This window comes from Prunus avium, chromosome 3, assembly GCF_965620075.1.
Source record: "Prunus avium chromosome 3, drPruAviu1.hap1.1, whole genome shotgun sequence".
Classification (NCBI taxonomy): domain Eukaryota; kingdom Viridiplantae; phylum Streptophyta; class Magnoliopsida; order Rosales; family Rosaceae; genus Prunus; species Prunus avium.
Window position 1 is genome coordinate 50,026 of NC_142286.1, and position 19,992 is coordinate 70,017.

The 19,992-nt window shown below is 37.6% G+C and overlaps 2 protein-coding genes across 2 annotated transcripts; both read left to right on the forward strand.

Annotated features, from left to right (window-relative positions):
* Nucleotides 1-552: 552 nt before the first annotated feature.
* LOC110764559 (Class I peptide chain release factor) lies at nt 553-3,319 on the forward strand. Its single transcript, XM_021967556.2, has 6 exons — nt 553-1,129; nt 1,203-1,278; nt 1,370-1,500; nt 1,572-1,642; nt 2,137-2,218; nt 3,092-3,319. Exons 1-6 carry the CDS (start codon nt 689-691, stop codon nt 3,110-3,112), a joined length of 822 nt encoding a protein of 273 aa, XP_021823248.1. The 5' UTR covers nt 553-688; the 3' UTR covers nt 3,113-3,319.
* A 2,988-nt stretch (nt 3,320-6,307) lies between these two features.
* On the forward strand, nt 6,308-16,116 carry LOC110764573 (cathepsin B-like protease 3). The gene is made up of 11 exons (XM_021967576.2): nt 6,308-6,618; nt 7,448-7,501; nt 7,663-7,743; nt 7,877-8,033; nt 8,152-8,156; nt 8,245-8,319; nt 8,435-8,560; nt 9,526-9,744; nt 15,305-15,418; nt 15,499-15,534; nt 15,635-16,116. The coding sequence occupies exons 1-11, from the start codon at nt 6,529-6,531 to the stop codon at nt 15,770-15,772; spliced, it is 1,095 nt and encodes a 364-aa protein (XP_021823268.1). The 5' UTR covers nt 6,308-6,528; the 3' UTR covers nt 15,773-16,116.
* The last annotated feature ends 3,876 nt before the right edge of the window (nt 16,117-19,992 follow it).

Here is a 19,992-nt window from a genome sequence, read left to right on the forward strand (position 1 = left end):
CCAAAATGGATTTTGGGTATGTGTGTAATGATGGGTTTTGGGTATGTTTATAAATGGGTTTTGAGTGTGTGTAATGATGAGTTTTGGGTATGTTTATAAAGTGTTTTGGGTGTTGGGTATTTTTATAATTTCAGCCCCTATTTTGGGTATTTTAGTGAAACTCCCTTTTTATTTTTTGTTTTTTGAAATTTGTTATATTTAAATATTCATATACACCTAATTTATTAAGAGAAGGAATATTGGTGGGGGATGGGTGAGGTCAAAGCCCTAAATCCATAACTTTTAAAAGACAATTTTAATTTTTAATTTTTTTTCTTCACACATGGCACTTAGTTTAGTCAAATAGTGGGTCCTATTGGTGCCACATCAGCATTTTTAACAGAATTTTTAACAGACTTGACGGTGATGGGCAAAGTGAGATACAACACATCGGTCAATGGGGCAAAATATGTCACTTTAACTTTAAGGAGGCAAAATGAGAATTAACTAATATTTCAGGATGCACTGTAGCAATTAAGCCTTCTCAAACTATATATATATAATTCGGTGACAAATCTCGAAAAGGAAAGTGAAGGTGGTAATTGAGAATATGGTTCAGGCAGGGTTACAATACTTAGGATTTAGGGTTTAGGGTATTTGGTGTTTGACGATTTGCGGCGGGAATCACTATATTTCGTATAGAGGGAGAATGGCCGTGGCGCAGTTATGGTGGAAATTATCATATTCAAATTCATGGGTTAGAGTAGTTGGAGTTTCAAGAAGAAGCAGTGGCGCAGCTGCTAAGCCTGCTATATTTCAAGCATCATGTCCACCTCCGTCTCCAGCCATAGCTGTGAAAATAAGAAGAAAATGCTTAAGCAACTGGAGGTGGACGCAACAGCCACCACAATTACTGGAAGACAAGAAAAGCGACGCCTCCTTCTTCATACGGTGCTCTAAGTACGGGAGCAGCATTGGTGCCGCAAGTAATACGAATAGCGGAAAGGGATATCTGGCATCTACGGACCAAGAGCTGATGAGTCAGTGCCAAATGGACACTTTCAAGGCGTCGGGCCCAGGGGGTCAGCACCGTAACAAGCGAGAGTCTGCCGTACGCCTCAAGCACCTCCCCACCGGACTTACTGCGCAGGTCTCCTTCTTTGCTTCTAAATGCTCTAAACGCTCTATATGCTCAATATTCAATTAATTGAATTCCAATTTAGGCTGTGGAGGACCGATCCCAACACATGAATCGTGCCTCAGCCTTGGCTCGCCTTCGCGCTCTTATAGCTCTAAAAGGTGTGTTCACTCCATTTCAATCTTCTTTTAATTTCCACATCCTCAATTATCAAATGATTATTTACTCTTGTCTTGAGCTAGTCTGGTCTAGTCAGGAACACACTGGATCTTGATGCTTATTCCCCTCCTCAAGAGCTTCTTCAAATTCTTCCCCCAAAGTCTACCATTAGAGGATCAGATTGTGGTCCCCAAATTGGACCCAATAATCCTAAGTTCATTTTGGTATGTAATTATCTTTGATTTAAGTCATTTGGCTTTGTAACGATCCTAACACTAGCTACTCTCCTTTGCAGGGAATGCAAGCTCTGTTGGATCTCATTTTTGCAGTTGAGGGTTCTGTCTCAGAGGCAGCCAAGTTTCTGGGGTAAACAATTACAAATATTCTCTACACTTTTCTTTGTAATTAGGCACGTTAGCAATGTTATCTTCTAACAACTATCTGCAACTCCCATCCTTTTCCAGTTGGCTCCATCTTTAGATTGAGTAGTGAATTTGTATGGAGACACCATCTACATGCCCCAAGGAAATTCTAATGGGTTCAAAGAATGGCCTAATTAAGTTATCATCAATAGCAAATTTTTCCACTTTTTAAATATAAATAACTACCATCTGCCAGTTAGAATGAACATCCACTGGAGAAAGGACCAAATAAAGATAAACGGAAAGATGACTCTGTTTGATGGTTCACTTACTTACATGGGACATGGAAACTTTTTGTTTATTGTGCACAAACATCAGCCCAGTAAGAAAAAAAAGTTTATTATGTCTAAACAATAAATTCGTCTGTGTGATAGCTTTCTTGCTAATTGTTCGAATCGTTAATCAACCCATCCTGTTTGTCTTTTATAAATAATGCAGGTTAAGCACAGGTGCCCTGTCACGGTTAATACTCTCAAATGATTCTCTCCGACTGGCAGTCAATGAACTAAGGTTTTCTAAGGTACAACTTCTAATGGCCACAATAGGAAGTATTGCTTTGGTTTCCTATTGTAGCTTTTGACTTCTGGATGACAACTATTTACTGCATTCGAAATTATTTTCTACTATTCTGGAAAGTAGTAGCCTATGAATAATTACACCCACGAACACCCTCCCCACCCCATGCACACACACACACACTAATACAAGGGGACTATAAGGACACATTTCTTTGATAAACAAATTACTCATTCTCTTGGCATAGCTAGGGAGTTAGTTCTCTATGACAAAGAAACTAAACCCTAGAATAAGAAAATGACAGCCATAAGCAGAAAACAGAGCGTCAGTAGTCCTAAGGTGCCCGTTTATAGTTTTCAATCGCCTTCAAGCCCTAGCAGGAACAAATTTAATTTTTCCTTTCTTTCTTGCATTGCATGTGAGCTTCAGTAGTTTTCCTCTTTTCATTTTTCATACATTAATAAAAAATATAATAAAACTTAATATTAACTACAAACAACATGGCTAATAAGTGCAAATTATAGACGTTGGAATGCACTCTCAGGCTATTATCATTTTCTTTGTTGTTTTTTATCATATTGAAGATGGTTTGCATACCCCAAGAACAAGTCATAATAATAAAATATAAATAAAACTGATATTGGGTGTCGTTGAGCACATGTTAAATCCAGCATGACACTCAAAAATACCCGTTGTTATGTTAGAGCACTCAAGATCCAAGATTTTATATTTTTTGACCCTTCCCAACAAATTTTTTGTTCAAATGCATCATTTACTATTTTAAGTTGGGTTTCATTAAATTTTTCTTGGAAATTTTCTGGATGTTAATCTGTGGTGCCAGTAATACAGACGTTGAACTTTTCTCTGACTTGTGCAGGGTATGAAGCCTCTCAAGTAGAATTTATCAGCTGGCAATTACTTGTTTCAAGTACTAATTGTTGCTTCTTCTTTTTTAATTGTGCAAGAAAATGATATACGTGCACTCTGAAATGTCATTTTTGTCTTAAAAAACCTACTCCAACAGCTAACTTTGCTAGACAATTCTCAAGTCAGATCATGCATAAACATTGGTTTGAGGGTAATGACATGGATGCGTTCTCATAGACATTATCATCAGCGTAGGTTCAAGTTCAACACAGCAAAACTAGAAAAAAAAAATTGGTGGTTCTTTTGGTTTGAGCATTGCTTATAATTGCCAAGGGATTCCTGAAGGAGATATTTAGTAATATACCCATTCTTAACACTAATAATATAGATAAACCCTACACCATTTAATTTCTATAAACAAACTCAAAAAATGACAGCCGACTTTAAATTCAAAAAATGATAGCTGACTCTATTGAATTTAATTTTGATTATTAAATTTCTTTGATGCCCTATTGAATGTTTTGGGTTTTTTTTTATGAGGTTTTAGGGTTGGGTTTGTTTTATGAAATCAATGGTAGTTTTGTAATTTAAAAGAAGTTAAAAACCTTTTGGTTATGTTGTAAATGGGCTTTGGGTGTGTTTCTAAAGTCCATTTTATATAGGTTTTTTTATAATTTGGGCTCCTATATTGGGTATAATAGTAAATCTACCCTTTCTAGAATTGAATTGACACAAGAAATGCCTTCAGGATGAAGGATTAATCTTTGCGCGTTTAAAATTGTAAACTCACTTTAAAGTTTAAAGTCAGATGCATAATACATTTTCGAAGAATTTTCTTCCAACTAGGGGAGGGGGATTTGAAATAGGACGTCTTTCTAGATTGCAAAGCAAATTGACACTAGACCAGAGGTTCAAATTCTCATGACACCTTGCTAGTGTGTGTGTGTGTGTGTGTGTGTGAAGACCCTCTTCTTCTTGTAGTTTAAATTATCATTCCATCTAGAGGTGTCAAACGGGTTGTGCAGTATCGGCCTAGCCCATTTAGAGTTGGCCCATTTAATAAACGAGTCATGTCGAGCCCAATTATTTAGGAAAATCATCAATTTCGGCTTGACCCACAGCTCGAGCCCCCGTGCTTGTGTCGTGGCTGTGGGTTCGGGTCGTGCTCATGTCAAACCACTAAACAGGTTGATATGGGCCCACATCAAATGTGACTTATGTATTGTATTTTTTTTGTAATTTTTTTTACTACTTCATTTAAATCTCTTTTATAATTATGTACATACTAATAATATGTACCCTAAAGTTCTCAAAGGGTTGTCCTATTAATGTGATTAAATTACTAAGAAAAAGAGGTCAATAACTTTATTTAAAGTACATTTAAATAGAAAAATGGTTGGATTATTGTTTGAGTTTTAAAAATTGAAACTTGAAAAACAAAATCATTATTTTATATATAAAGAAAATATTAAATTTTAATATATATTCTTAAAGAAAAAAAATGAATTTAAGATATAAATGTAATAATATAATGTATTATTTTTCTCTAAAACAAGTATAATTTAATAAATGGGTTTTAAACGGGTCAGCTCGTTTGGATTGGGTCGGCCTACCTATTAGACCAAATTACCTCATCCCGACACGGCCCAAAGATACGGGTCATGTCGTGCCAGGCCTTATTTAAACGAGCTGTGCTCGTGTCGTGTCGTGTCAAGTCGGCCAGTCCATTTGACACTTCTAATTCCATCCATGCCCCATGTTCGCCTGTCACCTCCATCCTAGGTGCAAAAATCCTCTCAAAATATAAAACAGAAGTGCAGATAATATTTTTAAGTTGGATGCCAGCTATCATGATTTTAGTGGTTTGGGACACTTAGGTAGAATGCTGAGAGTGACATCCCTATGACAAGGAAGTTTTTCTCCTATTGCAGGTCTCATTTTCCCCAATGACATAAAAGATTAAATGGTTGATTCCTAGGCGGCTGATCTAATGTTGAAGCGACTATTGCTGAAGATGCAATGGGTGCCTTGATTCCTAGGCGTCTGTTTTTGTTTTTTAGTTGAAATTAGTAAAATCACACATGGATGAGTTTCCAAGTTTACTCTTTAATTTAACAGAAAGTTTATCGGAGTTAATGAAAATAGGGATATTTGTAGAAATGTCACCTAAACTTATACATCAGTTTTAATTTGTCACCTTAAAGAAAAATTTAAGCAAAATGTCAAGTTTTCAAAATTCATGATTTGTCACCTGACTTTAACATCATCTAATTTTCCATCCATTTTGAAGGGTATTTTAGTCTTTCCAAGCAAGAGGGTTTACATAACTTTATATTTAATATATATATATATATATATATATAAGAGGGTTTACATATTGGAAAGACTAAAATACCCTTCAAAATGGATGGAAAATTGGATGATGTTAAAGTCTTGTGACAAATCATAGATTTTGAAAACTTAAGGTGACATTTTGCTTAAATTTTTCTTAAACGTGACCAATTGAAACAGATGTATAAGTTCAAGTGACATTTGTACAAAAATCCCATGAAAATAATGTAAGAGACTATTTGAGGATGACAAATACTATTATTGGAATTTGTGGATAAAAAATAAAATGAGGGAAAATTCAGAGACCATTGATATAAAAGCATCCATATTGGGCTTCCTAAACCACCTTATTAGACAAATTTTAGGGAGAAATTAGAAAAATACAACTTCAACCATGCTTTATATCCACCTCCTAAAATAAGAAGACCTCTAGAAGCTCCTAAATCTGAGGAGAGAGAAAGGACTGCTAGTGACTCACTATAATTTAATGATGTTTTGTTTTATGTATAGTTTAAACTTTTAATTAATATTAACTAATTTTTAATTTTGTTTTTTTGTTATTATTTCTACCCCTTGTCATATTTTCTCACCCATCTTATCTTCAAAATTTTATAAAGATAAACCAATCATATTGAATTAAAAAATAACTAAACTAGAAAATATGATTAGAGTTCAAATTTTATAGAGAGTTCCTAAAATAACTTTCATGTATTTTTAACTAAATTTTAACTAAAAAATGAATTTAGGCTAATAAAAGCACCCTATCGGCAGTGTACCCGAACCCCAACCAATTGCGAAATTCAAACTGGCGGAGGATTCCGTGGTCCATAATCGTTTACACAAAAATCAATGCAAAGTCGTGCTGTTGTTGTGCAACAATATTTGTCCCGCCAATAGTGATTACTTCTCTCAGTTCCCTTTCCTATCATTTTCCGTCAGTTTCTTTATCTTCTCTTCAGACTTCAGAGCCATATTTTTTTTCAATTACTTATTATTTTATTCTTTCCACGAGTTTGGACCAACAACCAATAATATATTAATATAAAAGGTAGAAGCGAGAAAAGCCATTTGTTTATCGGGAGTCATCTTCAGTCGTAATATTGATAAGCTTGATAGATGAACGGGAGGAAGATGGCTACAATTCAGCAGCTATATTTTGCGACTTTGCTGTTGCTTTTAGGGGCCATTTCCAGCTTTCACCCACAGGCTCGTGAACTCTAAGCCTTTTTATTTTCCCTTTGCTTTCCGTGTTGTCCCCTTCCTTAGTTTTATTTGTTTCCTATCCGATCTCTTTTGTATTCTTAGCTTACCTTGAATCTTTTAACTGATTTCAATTTGCAGAGCTCTTTTCTTTCATTTTCTTGCTATTCTCAGTTTCCCTTTGAAATTATATGATGAATTCATGTTTACTGAGTCTGAGTCTCTGATTGATATGGGCAATATGAAATGGGATTTAGTGCATCGGATCCAAATTGCTCTGTTTTGTTCAGTCTCAAACTGGGCCGATTGCGTAATTATGACCTGAGGTAGCGACTTGAATAACGTAATGATTCCCCTTTATGCACTCTTGCAAAACAATCCAATGACTGATCCTATGGAAACTAAGATTTCTCATATATATATATATATAGAGAGAGAGAGCGCTTCACTTGAGCGATCCCTCAAATAAGTTTATTATGCATACTATGAGTAATACATAAAGATCAACTAACTGATGAAGTGAGAGAGTTGACAAAAACGTCAAATGCTATTCTTCATTGTAAATATACTAGCTACTATAGCATGTGGGCAAGGGATTTGATTTTTAGGGTAGAGCTTCCTAGAACCTCATATACTCAGTTGGGCAATGGAAATTCTCTTCCCTGCTGCTTGTGTGTGTTAATGTCTAAAATCAGTAGTGAGGCCAATTTAATCTTCTTCTGTGTTTATGTCAATTGGTTGGATAACTTGTTTTCTCTACGTTCATTTTAAAAGTCATTATTGAACCTAATGGTTGCTGACCAGAAAGAAAACTAACGGTTGATCATCTCCACAGTTTATTGCAGCCAAACCAGTTACCAAGAGTAAGCTTAATTCTCGTATTCTTCAGGTATTCCCTTTTGCTCGCTGTATATGGTCAGTAAGTCATTGCAATGGAAGTAGTTAGCACACATACACAGTGGGGAGGGAATAATAACTGAGAATTCCATTCCAATATTAATTGTGAAAGAATATACTATTATCCTTTTGACTCTTGTCATGGCCAAGCAGGACTCAATCATTAAGCAGATAAATGAAAACCCCATGGCTGGATGGGAAGCTGCCATGAATCCCCGATTCTCCAATTACACTGTGAGTCTTCAACCGGAAGGGTCTTCTTATGGTCAAGTTTAAAGGACTTTCCTGCCCTTTTATTGCCATAGAAATGCATAAATTGGTTTTTCATATTCCTCCTGGGTCCCAAGATTTCCTTTTCATTGCACAGGTTAGCCAGTTTATGCACCTTCTGGGAGTTAAACCAACACCTCGAAAGGATTTGCAGAGTTTTCCTATTTTAACTCATCCAAAATCTTTGAAGTTGCCAACTAATTTTGATGCAAGAACAGCTTGGCCTCAGTGCAACACCATTGGAAGAATTCTAGGTTACCTGCTACTTTTCATTTATATGTTGTTATTCAGTGTTTCTTTGATTTAAAAGACAGAAGGTGCTAATGCTTTCTCATTTGTATGTCAAATGCTGGATCAATTTCTTTAATGAAGATCAGGTAATAATTTTTGCATACGTCTACATGATATCTTGTCCAATAAATTAATTCCGGAAATTCATGGAAAGTTTGCTTTTTGGAAATATAGGGTCACTGTGGCTCTTGTTGGGCTTTTGCTGCTGTTGAAGCACTATCAGACCGTTTTTGCATCCATTTTGGCATGGTAACTGAAATTCATTGATAACAAATTCACTGTTTCTCATTCCATTAATGTACATCTTCCCTTTATATATTTTGTTTTCTTTTTTTAAAATTTAATCCTCTATGCTTTATTGCAGAACATATCACTTTCTGTTAATGATCTCTTAGCGTGTTGTGGTTTCATGTGTGGAGATGGTTGTGATGGGGGGTATCCAATTTATGCTTGGCGATACTTTGTCCACCACGGTGTTGTCACTGAAGAGGTAGCTAGTTCTTGTTGTTAAGCATATTAACACAAATTCTCTCTCTCTCTCTCTCTCTCTCTCTCTTCATGCTGTTGTCACTGAAGAGGTACCAAGTCCTTGTTTAAATATATTAAACACAGCTTCTCTCTCTTTTTTATTGTGTGAATTTTGGCGGATTGGGGGAGGGGGAGGAGGGTGCCAGTGATATCCAGAAACAATAATAGAAAAAGGTTTTCAAACAAAAACATTGTTACCTTCGCATCTTAACCTTTACACAAAATCAAGTCTACCTTTAATGTTGAAAGGATATCATAGTGCTCACCTTAGAATTGCAAGCCTTCTTGCAACATAAGAGTGACCCCAACCCTTGCCCCAAAAGCAGTCTTCCTCCATTGTTAGAATGATTTTCACAGCTCACCTTAGAATTTACAGTCTTTCTTGCAACGTAGGAATAATTTGTTAGCTAACCCTAACCAGGGAGGTCAACTTAAGTATAGAAAACAAGAGAGGTCCCTGTATTTACCCAAAGCCTGTGGATTCCATTGTTAGTCTCTCCATCAGTACCAATCTTAATCCTCACCGAAATGCAAAGTTTACTTTCAATGTTGGAATGATATCTAGTGCTTACCTTAGCACTGCAAGCCTTCTTGCAACTTAAGAACCATTTCCAACCCGGCCCTAAAAGCGTAGTCTTCCTCCAATGTTAGAATGATTGTCAGTGCTCATGAATTGCAATTATTTCTTTCAACTTAGGAATAATTTCTTAGTTCATCATCCTAACCAGGGAGCTCAATTTAATAACAAAAAATAAGAGAGACGTCCCTGTGTTTACCTAAACCCAATGGGTTTGTGTGTAAGTCTGTCCATTTTCTTCCGCGCTAGTACTGTTTCATATAAAATTTGAGGGTTTTTTTTCGTTTGGTTCATAAAAATCATACCTTTTAAATACTGCACGAAGTCCTGACAAGTATTCCATCTGGCAGTGTGACCCATACTTCGATTCAACTGGCTGTTCACACCCTGGGTGTGAGCCCGCATATCCTACTCCAAAGTGTGTTAAAAAGTGTGCAGATAAAAACCTGCTATGGAAGAATTCAAAGCGTTATAGTATCAGTGCATATAGAATCAATTCTGATTCCCACAGTATCATGGCAGAGGTTTATAGTAATGGACCGGTTGAGGTTGCCTTCACTGTTTACGAGGTAATTTCTTGTTTCATAATTGAATGTACTGCAACTTATGAGGATGTGGCTCTCTTCTTTTTCTTTTCAATTTGCAATATATGAGAAAAACTATAAAATCTTATTTGCCCTCCTCTTCGTATGTTTATCTATCTGCGCGGAGTCCTAAACTGCTAATATATTGCCGGCCAGGCAAACTTGAAATCATCAAATTGCATTTTCAAGCATACTCTCTCACAATTCTCATTCATATTTTTTTTAAAAAAAGAATGGGTTTGGGGGAAGAGGAGGGGTGTGTTAAATAACCCGCACGCTAGATCTTGTTCTTTAATGTAACCAACGGCAATAGACTAAACTAGCAAATATTAGGAAACTTAGAAACACACAAGAATTATACTGGTTCGACAGAACTTTTGCCTACGTCCAGTTGTGATTTCTCTAGGTAGAGAATTCACCGCTCCTTTGATTAATAATAGAGATTACAGAACTTTTGCAAACCCTAGAACTAATCTCAAAACTCTTGGCTGTCTCTGGCCGTTTTTCCCTCTCATAAAATAAGCCTTGCCGCACCCTATTTATAGATATAGAGTTGGCTTACATGTCCCAAGGCTGATTGAATTCCTATTTCTAAGTAGATTAGGAAATTACACTTATCCAAATCCAAATAGACTTCTAGAAATCCAAACCTAAATTGAATAAGGAAAACTAAAATTCTTTCCTAATCCCTCTAGGACAAGAATACCTCTAATTTTCCTAAAACAATCCTAAACCAACCAGGACATATTTGACGAGCCAAAATCCTAACAATCTCCACCTTGGTGAGTCAAACCAAGTCTTGATCGTTGCACCCCAGAGTATCTTTGAACCTCCTTGAAGCAGCTCTGGAAATCTTCAAGAGTTTTCACCTTGGCAATCTTCTTCTTGCCTCATTGCACCTCAAGTGAGTAGGTCCTCCACTTTAATCAATCAATGAGATTGATCAAGTTCAAGCAATGCTTGAACTTCTTGACCGGCACTATCTTTGTAAGGAAATCTACGGCATTGTCATCCGTATGAATCTTTTCAATCCAAATCTCCTTGGACTCCACCCAATTTCTAATTCTATGATATCTTGCTTCAATGTGCTTTGATCTTCCAGCAAAAACTTGATTCTTTGCCAAGTGAATGGCACTTTGACTATCACACATCAGCTTCACACAATCTTGGGTGATTCCCATTTGACTTACCAAGCCATTAAGCCAAATTGCTTCCTTTCCAGCTTTGGCCAATGCAATATATACTGTCTTTGTGGTCGACAAAGCTGTAATTGGTTGCAGTAGTGCCCTCCAACTAATTGGTCCTCCTACGCATGTAAACACAAAACCAGAAGTTGACCTTCTCTTGTCCAAGTCCCCTACATAATCGGCATCTACATATCCCAACACCCCTGCATTTTCTTTTTGCTTCTCAACCATAATCCTTTGTCACCAAGAACCCGTCAAATAATGCAAAATCCACTTGATTGCATCCCAATGTTGCTTTCCTGGATTTGTCGTGTATCTGGAAACGACACTGATTGCTTGAGCTATGTCGGGACGGGTGCATACCATTGCATACACAAGGCAGCCCACGACATTAGCATAAGGCACCTTCTCCATTACTTGTTGCTCTTCCTCGGACTTAGGACACCGTTGCCCACTTAACTTGAAGTGAGCTGCCAAAAGAGTCGAAACTACTTTTGCTTCTTGCATGTTGAACTTCTCAAGAACCTTCTGAATATACTTGGCTTGTGATATCCAGATCCTTCCAGCGGTCCTATCTTTCTGAATTTCCATGCCAAGGATCTTCTGTGCTGCACCTAGATCCTACATGTCGAACTCCTTGCTCAACATCTTCTTCAAGTCTTGAATTCTAGACTTGTCTTGACAAGCGATTAGCATGTCATCCACATATAGCAATAGCAATATGATCATCCCATCTTGGAACACATGATAGTACACGCAACAGTCATATAAACATCTTCTAAAATTGATTTTCAGCATGAAGTAATTGAACCTCTTGTACCACTGTCTTGGAGACTGTTTCAGACCCTACAGGGACTTCCTTAGCTGACAAATAGGTTCTCTTTCCCATATTCAACAAACCCTTCTGGTTGAGCCATGAAAATTGTCTCCTCTAGATCCCTATGAAGAAACACTGTCTTCACATCCATATGCTCAATCTCCATGTCATGCTGAGTTGCCATTTCTAAAAGCAATCTGAGAGAAGTATGCTTGACTACGAGTGAAAAGATCTCATCATAATCCACCCCTTCCTTTTGTGAGTACCCTTTAGCCACGAGCCTTGCTTTGAATCTCACGGCATCTTGTTCATGTAGTCCTTCCTTTTTCCTAAATACCCACTTGCATCCAACTAGCTTTCTGTCTTTGGGCGTAGGAACCAACTCCCAAACAGAGTTCTTGTAAAGAGACTTCATTTCTTCTGTCATAGCACTCATCCAACTATCTCGCTCATCACTTGCTATAGCTTCTCGATAAGTAGTTGGATCTCCTTGACTAATGTTGAGAGCATAATTAACTTCGTCTTGGTCAAACCCAAACTTGTCAAGTTTCTTCTTGTTCCGATTAGGTTTGTCCAGTGCTATGCATCTCTGGAATGCAGGTGGATTGTTGGTTGGAGTTCGAACCCTTTGGGATGTCTGGTGAATTAGAGTGCCTTCAAACTGCCCTTGTTCTTGCTCCACCTGATTCCTAACTGGTGAACGATGCTGATGCTCTTCTTCTTCCTCAAAACCATCAGGCAATCCTGCATGAAATCACATGCTCCTCTCTCTCTCCATGAGAGTTCGGTTCATCCTCTCAGCAACTCCATTTTGTTGGGGATTCTTCTTTACTGTGAAGTGCCTTATGATGCCTTCCTGCTTGCAGTAATCGGTAAACTCATTACTTGTATATTCATCTCCATTGTCACTTCTCAGGTACTTGATCTTTCTTCCAGTTTGATTCTCGGTTTCTGTTTTTCATTCCTTGAACTTTGCAAAAACCTCGGATTTCTGCTTCATGAAATAAACCCAAACCTTCATAGAAAAATCATCCATGAAAGTAAGAAAATACCTGGCTCCACCATTTGATTTGGTTGGTGCAGGGCCCCAAACATCTGAGTGAATATAACTGAGTTGCTCCTTACTTCGGTTATCTGCACTGCTACTCGCGAATGATACCTTTGCTTTACAAGAACACAATATTCACAAAAGTCCATTTTGCAAGATGACACGCCTTCCAACAGGCCTTGCTTGTGTAATTCTTGCAACCCTTTCTGGCTTATGTGCCCAAGCCTATGATGCCAGAGTTCAGTCTTGTCTTCTATACCTTGATTTATAGAAATAGCTGCTTCCTCGACTATAGTGGTCCCAATTAACTTATATAGCTTATTGGGTTGTAGGTCACCACGCATTACCACTAGTGATCCTTTGGCTACCCTGAGTCTTCCCTTTTTAGATTCATACCCATAGCCGGCCTCATCTAAAGTACCCAAGGAAATCAAATTCTTTCTTAGTCTAGGGACATATCTAACATTCCCCAAAGCTCGTATCATCCCATCAAACATTCTAATTCGAACAGTGCTGATTCCTTTTACAGGACATAAAGAATCGTCACCCATTAAAACTTCCCCGCTACTGACTTCTTTGTAAGTATCGAACCATTCTCTTACTACACACATACGAAAAGTGCATCCGATATCCAAAATCCAATTTGTGAAAGCCTTGGAGCCTGATGTTACTAAAAGAAGCTCCCCGTCACTCTCATGCTCGGTGACTACACTAGCTGAACCTGAGCTTCCTTCCATCTTGGCTTTCTTCTCTTTCCAAATCTTGCAGTTCCTCTTCCAATGATCGGCTGAACCACATACGAAACAACCTTCCTTCTTTTCCTTTTTCTTCTTGGATTTTGACCTACCTCTGTTGCTTGTTTTCTCTTCCTTTATCTTTTCCTGCCCCATCTCTGTGCCTTTGGCATAAAGGCCTTTAGAGCTTTCAGTTATATCATCTAGTTTAGCATATGACTGAAGAGCTTGAATTACGTCTTCAAGCTTCAGGGACTCTTTTCCAAACATTAGAGTTGTTCGAAAGTGCTTGAAAGACGAGGGTAGAGACCTTAGCAGGATGATAGCCATATCATCATCTTTGTAAGTTTCTTCGACCTTGTGAAGATTAGTTATGCAATTCTGGAACCTGCATACGTGATCTTCAATATCACCTCCTTCTTCTAGTCAAAGTCCGAATAGTATATCCTTAAGAAAAAGTTTATTGGACACAGTTTTGCCCATATAAACATTCCCCAAATTTTCCCATGGTTCATGGGCAGTCATCTTTTCGGTGATGTGTGACCGAACTGATCTTGTGAGATGGATCTCGATGGAACTCTTAGCCTTCTTGAGAACCTTAGTCCATGCTGCATCTGTCATGCTTGCCGGCTTCTCACCATCGAGTGCATCATCCAAATCTTGCTGTATCAGTACGTTCTTCATCATCCTTTGCCAGTCCGTGAAGTCATCCTTGCCGTCAAAAGGTTTTAACACAGGTCCTAGATCCGCATTCATCTCCCCTTTAGACATTGTAGAACCCCTTGAACCTGGCTCTGATACCAAATGTTAAATAACCCGCACGCTGGATCTTGTTCTTTAATGTAACCAACGGCAATAGACTAAATTAGCAAATATTAGGAAACTTAGAAACACACAAGAATTATACTGGTTCGGCAGAACTTTTGCCTACGTCCAGTTGTGATTTCTCTAGGTAGAGAAATCACCGCTCCTTTGATTAATAATAGAGATTACAGAACTTTTGCAAACTCTAGAACTAATCTCAAAACTCTTGGCTGTCTCCCTCTCGTAAAATAAGCCTTGCCGCACCCCATTTATAGATATAGAGTTGGCTTACATGTCCCAAGGCTGATTGAATTCCTATTTCTAAGTGGATTAGGAAATTACATTTATCCAAATCCAAATAGACTTCTAGAAATCCAAACCTAAATTGAATAAGGAAAACTGAAATTCTTTCCTAATCCCTCTAGGACAAGAATGCCTCTAATTTTCCTAAAACAATCCTAAACCAACTAGGACATATTTGACGAGCCAAAATCCTAATAGGGAGGGGGGTGTGGTATCACCTATATGGTTAAAGCTTTCTTCGTAGAGCCCTGAAATTCCTCTATTTTCACTAGTTGGTGGTATATGTGAGCTGACCATGACAATGTAATGAGCACCACAACTGTACTTACTTTCAGCGCAAGCAGATTCAAGCAACTACATTTAAAGATAGCGTGATCACTTTGCATAAACAATTATATGCCCATTTTAAGAAGCCTTATCTTTGCTGTCAATTTCTTGAGCACCCTTTAACATAAACTTTATTTAGGATAAACTCATACACTATATGTTGTGTGCATATGTGATACCACATATTAGTTGGTTTTTCTGTCAAATGACATGCAAAGTGCCAATGATATGTATTAGTAACTTTGATGACTAGTTGCAAGACAATGACATTTTAAACGCAGAATAGACTTTGATCCATTTCTTATATTGTTGTAACTATTTACAGGATTTTGCACACTATAAATCAGGAGTTTACAGACATATTAAAGGTGATGTATTGGGAGGTCATGCTGTTAAGCTAATTGGGTGGGGGACAACCGATGCTGGGGAGGACTATTGGGTATGTTGATACGCTGGAGTTTTGTGCAACCACAGAATTTTTCTGAGACTACTTGTTAACCATTTACTCTTGTGTTTCAGCTTCTCGCAAATCAGTGGAACAGAAGCTGGGGTGACGTATGTTTCCATTAATTATTATTTTTAAATAGTTAATAGATAACATATGTTTGTGCCTTGTCACACCCTGAAGCACAAATTAATTCTGAATGGTATGCAGGATGGTTACTTCATGATCAAAAGAGGAACAAACGAGTGTGGAATTGAAGAGGGTGTGGTTGCTGGTTTGCCTTCATCGAAAAATTTTATAAGGGAAGTTGAGAGTGTGGATGCTGTTGTGGGTGATGTTTCGGTTTGAGATGGATCTTTCTATATCTAGTATGAACCAACTACAAAGTGTGCGAGTGTGAAACACTGTTATAAGTATACCACTATTATAGTTGATACTGGTCTTGATAGGGAGCGCTGTTTCATGTTATAAATAAATGCATCATGGGGCAGCAATGTGGACATCTCACCGCCATGCGTCCTTTACATAATCTGTTGATCTCACAGTATTTGTCCCTTGCTATTGCAAGGGTGTATGCAAACTGAGATTTGCTAGCTTACGATTGTGTATAATCTTCGCAACTAATAGGTTGTGAGATTGTATTTTCCAATTTAATGAACGAAAGAACCATCTTTTCTAGCTGGAAAGTAAAACTCAAATCTTTTTTACCAACAACTTGTTGGTCTTAATTAATGAATTCATTTGTTCCAAGTGCTCAGCAGGTATTCGTGAACTACTCAACCAGTCGTGGCATACAAACTTAAGAAATGCTAGAAAGCAGATTATGAATAGCGCCTCCACGAATATTTGGCGGGATGTTTGGCTCCTCATGTTGGCGTTATTGTGATGATTTTCTCATTATTGACAGAATTAGTACAGGAGATATAGGCTGTAATCAACCATTACAATAATTACACGTGTAATGAAGAGTAACTAAAGCTAAACATAATCGGTTATGTAACTACTAATCTTGCCCATTGTACTAAAATCTGTCTCATGGTTAAGATTGTCCCAATCAACATCATCGAAACCTTGCAATTGAAGAGATCCGAGGGGAGATCCGAGGGTAAACGAAAGACCTTGATTGATGGTGCCTTCGATATATCTAAGAAGTTTATTTGCTGCTTCAAAATGTTGTTCTCTGGAGTGTGCATAAACTGGGAAAGCTGACAAACATCAAAGGCTATCTCAGGTCTTGTCCAAGTAATATACGGCAGAGCACCTACCAGAGATCAGTGTGGAACTGGATCTTTGAGAACATGATCTGGAGTAAGCTTAGCCAAACCAATAGGTGTAGAATAATGTTTGGCAAACCGTATCAACTTTGAGCAGAGGATCATAAATGTACTTACAGAGCAAAAGAGTAGTAGAAGACATGTGAACCTCCAAACCCAGAAAATAGTGAAGAGAACAAAGATCCTTCACTGGAAGTTGTTGATGCGTGATCTATTATGTTTCCTATTTAGATCGGTGCACTAGATACTAAGTTATATCAGGTTTTGATAAGAGTTTAAATTAAGTTATACCTTGAGGCTCAAAACCTTGTGGAATAAGGAAAGGTTTTGAAGCCTATTAAAGGGTCCTATTTATTTCCTTTTTGCGTTAACCGTTTTGGTGGGCTTGGAAGATTAGTCAAGTCGGCCCTCGGTGATGAGTAGAGAAGACTTGACCTAACCCTATATAAGCTTAAAGCCTTGCTCTCATCAGACACGTTCTCTAACTCTAATCTCATCATAAAGAGAGAGCTAAAACAGATCTGAGAGAGAGCAGAAGTCTTGAGTCATTCCTGTTCTTGCTGGGATTGTTGTTGCTGCAGTTAAATGAGTTCAGAAGTCGTGTGCTCAAGAAAGATGGCGTCAGGTATGTCTTTATGTATTTCAGATTGTGCGAAAGATCATGAACACGCATATAAAGAAATCTAACATGATCACCAATCAAAGGGTGAACTTCTGGGTTTTGAAGAGTACACTTCTGTAAGTCTTCTTCTTCTTGTACTCAAGGCGGCTGAGTGTGGTGTGTTCGGTTCATTTTTTACACATGATTTTTCATGTTATTCACCCACTATTTTGAGTTAGTTCTTGACATTTTATAGCTTTTTACTTCTTTTTTGTGTTTTCTTAGATTTTACCTTGGTTGTGATGAAAATGAGCTAAAAGTGCATTATTAGTTATAAATTCTGTTTTTGTTCATTTTCGTAGGTCAACTTCTTGGCCTGGGATCAACATGCTCTGGTGCTCGGATGAGGTCATGATCTTCATGAGACTTGTTCCAATGGATGTTAACTACAACATATCCAAATTTGAGCTCCATTGGACAAGTATTGCCTATCCAACCAATCCAGAATGTTACCACAGCTCTGGAAATCCGGATTTGGCCAGCTTTTACCTCCTTTGTGTCATCTTAATTTCTTGTTACCATAACTCTTGGTAACAAGGAATTACCTTTGTAAATGAGATATTTTCTGAAGCTTTTGGCATCTTTGTGAGGACAAAGCTTCATCATGGCAAGGGGACAAGGGCAAAGGCTTTAAGGAAAGTATGAGTTTTATATTATATTTGTGAGCTGGAAATTGATGGGCAATGGAAAGGAAAGTGCAATCAGATTTTGGGAGAGGTTTTGAACGTGGGTAGCCAATTCATTCTATGATTCTACACATTGAGAGCAGATTTTGGAGAGTTTGGAGCTAGGAGAAGCCAAGGTGCAGCCAAGCAAAGTGGAGAAGAAGGCTTCCACCATTGATGACCTTGAAGCTTTCATCATTTTCTCAAAATCTGTAAACTCTTTCTAATTTTATTTTGAATTTGTATTTGGAATAAGTATGAGCAACTAAACTCCATAGCTAGGGCTTAGGTTGAAGCCCTAAACATGATTACCTTATTGTTTTGATACTTGAGTGTATGAATTTCTAGATATTGTTGATGAATTCCAATTCACCAAATTAATCTATCCTTGATGTGTGTTTTTCCTTGGTTGGCCATCTTTGAAAGCATGCTTCTTGAGATTGTTGGGATTATGTGTATCTTCATGTTATCCTAAGCAATAAATGGATGAAGTAAGAATCATCCATGTGAATTGGTTTCTTGAATACCTAATGTAAACACCATGCTATTAGGATTCTTGTGATGTTCATATTCTCTTTGAACTTAATGGGTTCTCCTTGTAATTGAATCGAAGTACGAACCATACCTAGGTTCGGTTATGGGGAGGGCACAAGTATTGTAGCACGAACCATGCACTTTACGTATATTAGAGAGAATCAATGCGTCTTGAGCCACGACCCATGGTCTTGATTGCGAACATCTTCATCAACACATTTAGAGTTCATCACTTGAGTATTCATGAACTTTGGTAGAATTGTTTAGGGTGGATTCCGAAACCCTAGTGTTTGTTACATTTTAATTTCACAATTTGATAATTCATCTCTGCTATTCTCATTTAAATTCAAAGTCCATTTATTTTCATGCAATAGAAATAGGTCACTTGAACCAAACCAAAACCCCTCCCCCCCAATGTGTGTGTGAGTTGTGTGTTTGATACGTTGTGTGTCTTGTTTACTGAATTCTGTTTATTTTAGTAACTGTTTTGGACTTTTGGTCCGCGTTGTGTTCTTCCATTTTCTGTGCTGATTCCAACCGTATAAAGAACGTGAAATTTGGATAAACGGTTGGAAAGTTATAGGCAAAACACTGGACAGAGGTCGAAACTGGAAAAATAGAAAAACGAATCTGTCCAAATGGTGATAAAAGGGTGATAGAAAGTGCTGTTTGTGTTTTTCTCTAGTTTTCTTGTATTGTTTCATTTCTTTTACACTTCTTTACTCATTTTTAGTTTCCATTTTGCATTTGTGGTGTGTCAATTAAGTGTTCTTTACGTACTCAAATTAGAACTTATAGGAAGCCGACAAGTTCTTCGTGGGATCGACCCCGTACTTACATAATCTATACTTCGATAGATCCGTGCACTTGCGGGTATTTTTAATTGGTTGTTTGCACATTAATTTGTGTCCTCTTAGGAATGCAACAATTTTTGGCGCCGTTGCCGGGGAACTGGCACGGTTGCTTATCTGTTTTGTTTGAGTATGTTTAGAGTACTTAGTTTTATTTTTGTTTATTGATTGTTGTTTCATTTTATCTTGATTTGTTTTTGTTTCTTTTTCTTATAGGAACATCCGAGGAGTCACCTCCACCATCTCCAATGGCAGCCGCAACTGAAATTGTGGAACTTACTATGTAAGAATACTCCAATAAATTTGTGATGGAGGAAGCAAATGTTTTTGGCTCATTTCATAATGAGTTGCCTATGAATGAATATTTCCGACAAACATACAATCCGGATTGGAGAAATCATTCAAACTTCTGGTGGACCGACAATCCAAATTTTCAACAAGGGTCATATCAACCATATCAAGGCCAACATAATACTTGTCCACCTTATGGTCAACCCCAATATTATACTCCACCACCACTTAGTCAATCTCATCAACCACCTCAAGGACCAACTTTGGAAGAAATTGTTGCTTCAATGGTTAG

What these genes read in the sequence shown, in the direction of transcription:
- LOC110764559 (XM_021967556.2), top strand. Translation starts at nt 689, where the DNA reads ATGGCCGTGGCGCAGTTATGGTGGAAATTATCATATTCAAATTCATGG. An exon ending in CCACCGGACTTACTGCGCAG is followed by an intron (nt 1,130 to 1,202) that starts GTCTCCTTCTTT and finishes ATTCCAATTTAG; the next exon opens with GCTGTGGAGGACCGATCCCA. An exon ending in CGCTCTTATAGCTCTAAAAG is followed by an intron (nt 1,279 to 1,369) that starts GTGTGTTCACTC and finishes AGTCTGGTCTAG; the next exon opens with TCAGGAACACACTGGATCTT.
- LOC110764573 (XM_021967576.2), top strand. Translation starts at nt 6,529, where the DNA reads ATGAACGGGAGGAAGATGGCTACAATTCAGCAGCTATATTTTGCGACT. An exon ending in CCCGATTCTCCAATTACACT is followed by an intron (nt 7,744 to 7,876) that starts GTGAGTCTTCAA and finishes TTCATTGCACAG; the next exon opens with GTTAGCCAGTTTATGCACCT. An exon ending in ATGCTGGGGAGGACTATTGG is followed by an intron (nt 15,419 to 15,498) that starts GTATGTTGATAC and finishes CTTGTGTTTCAG; the next exon opens with CTTCTCGCAAATCAGTGGAA.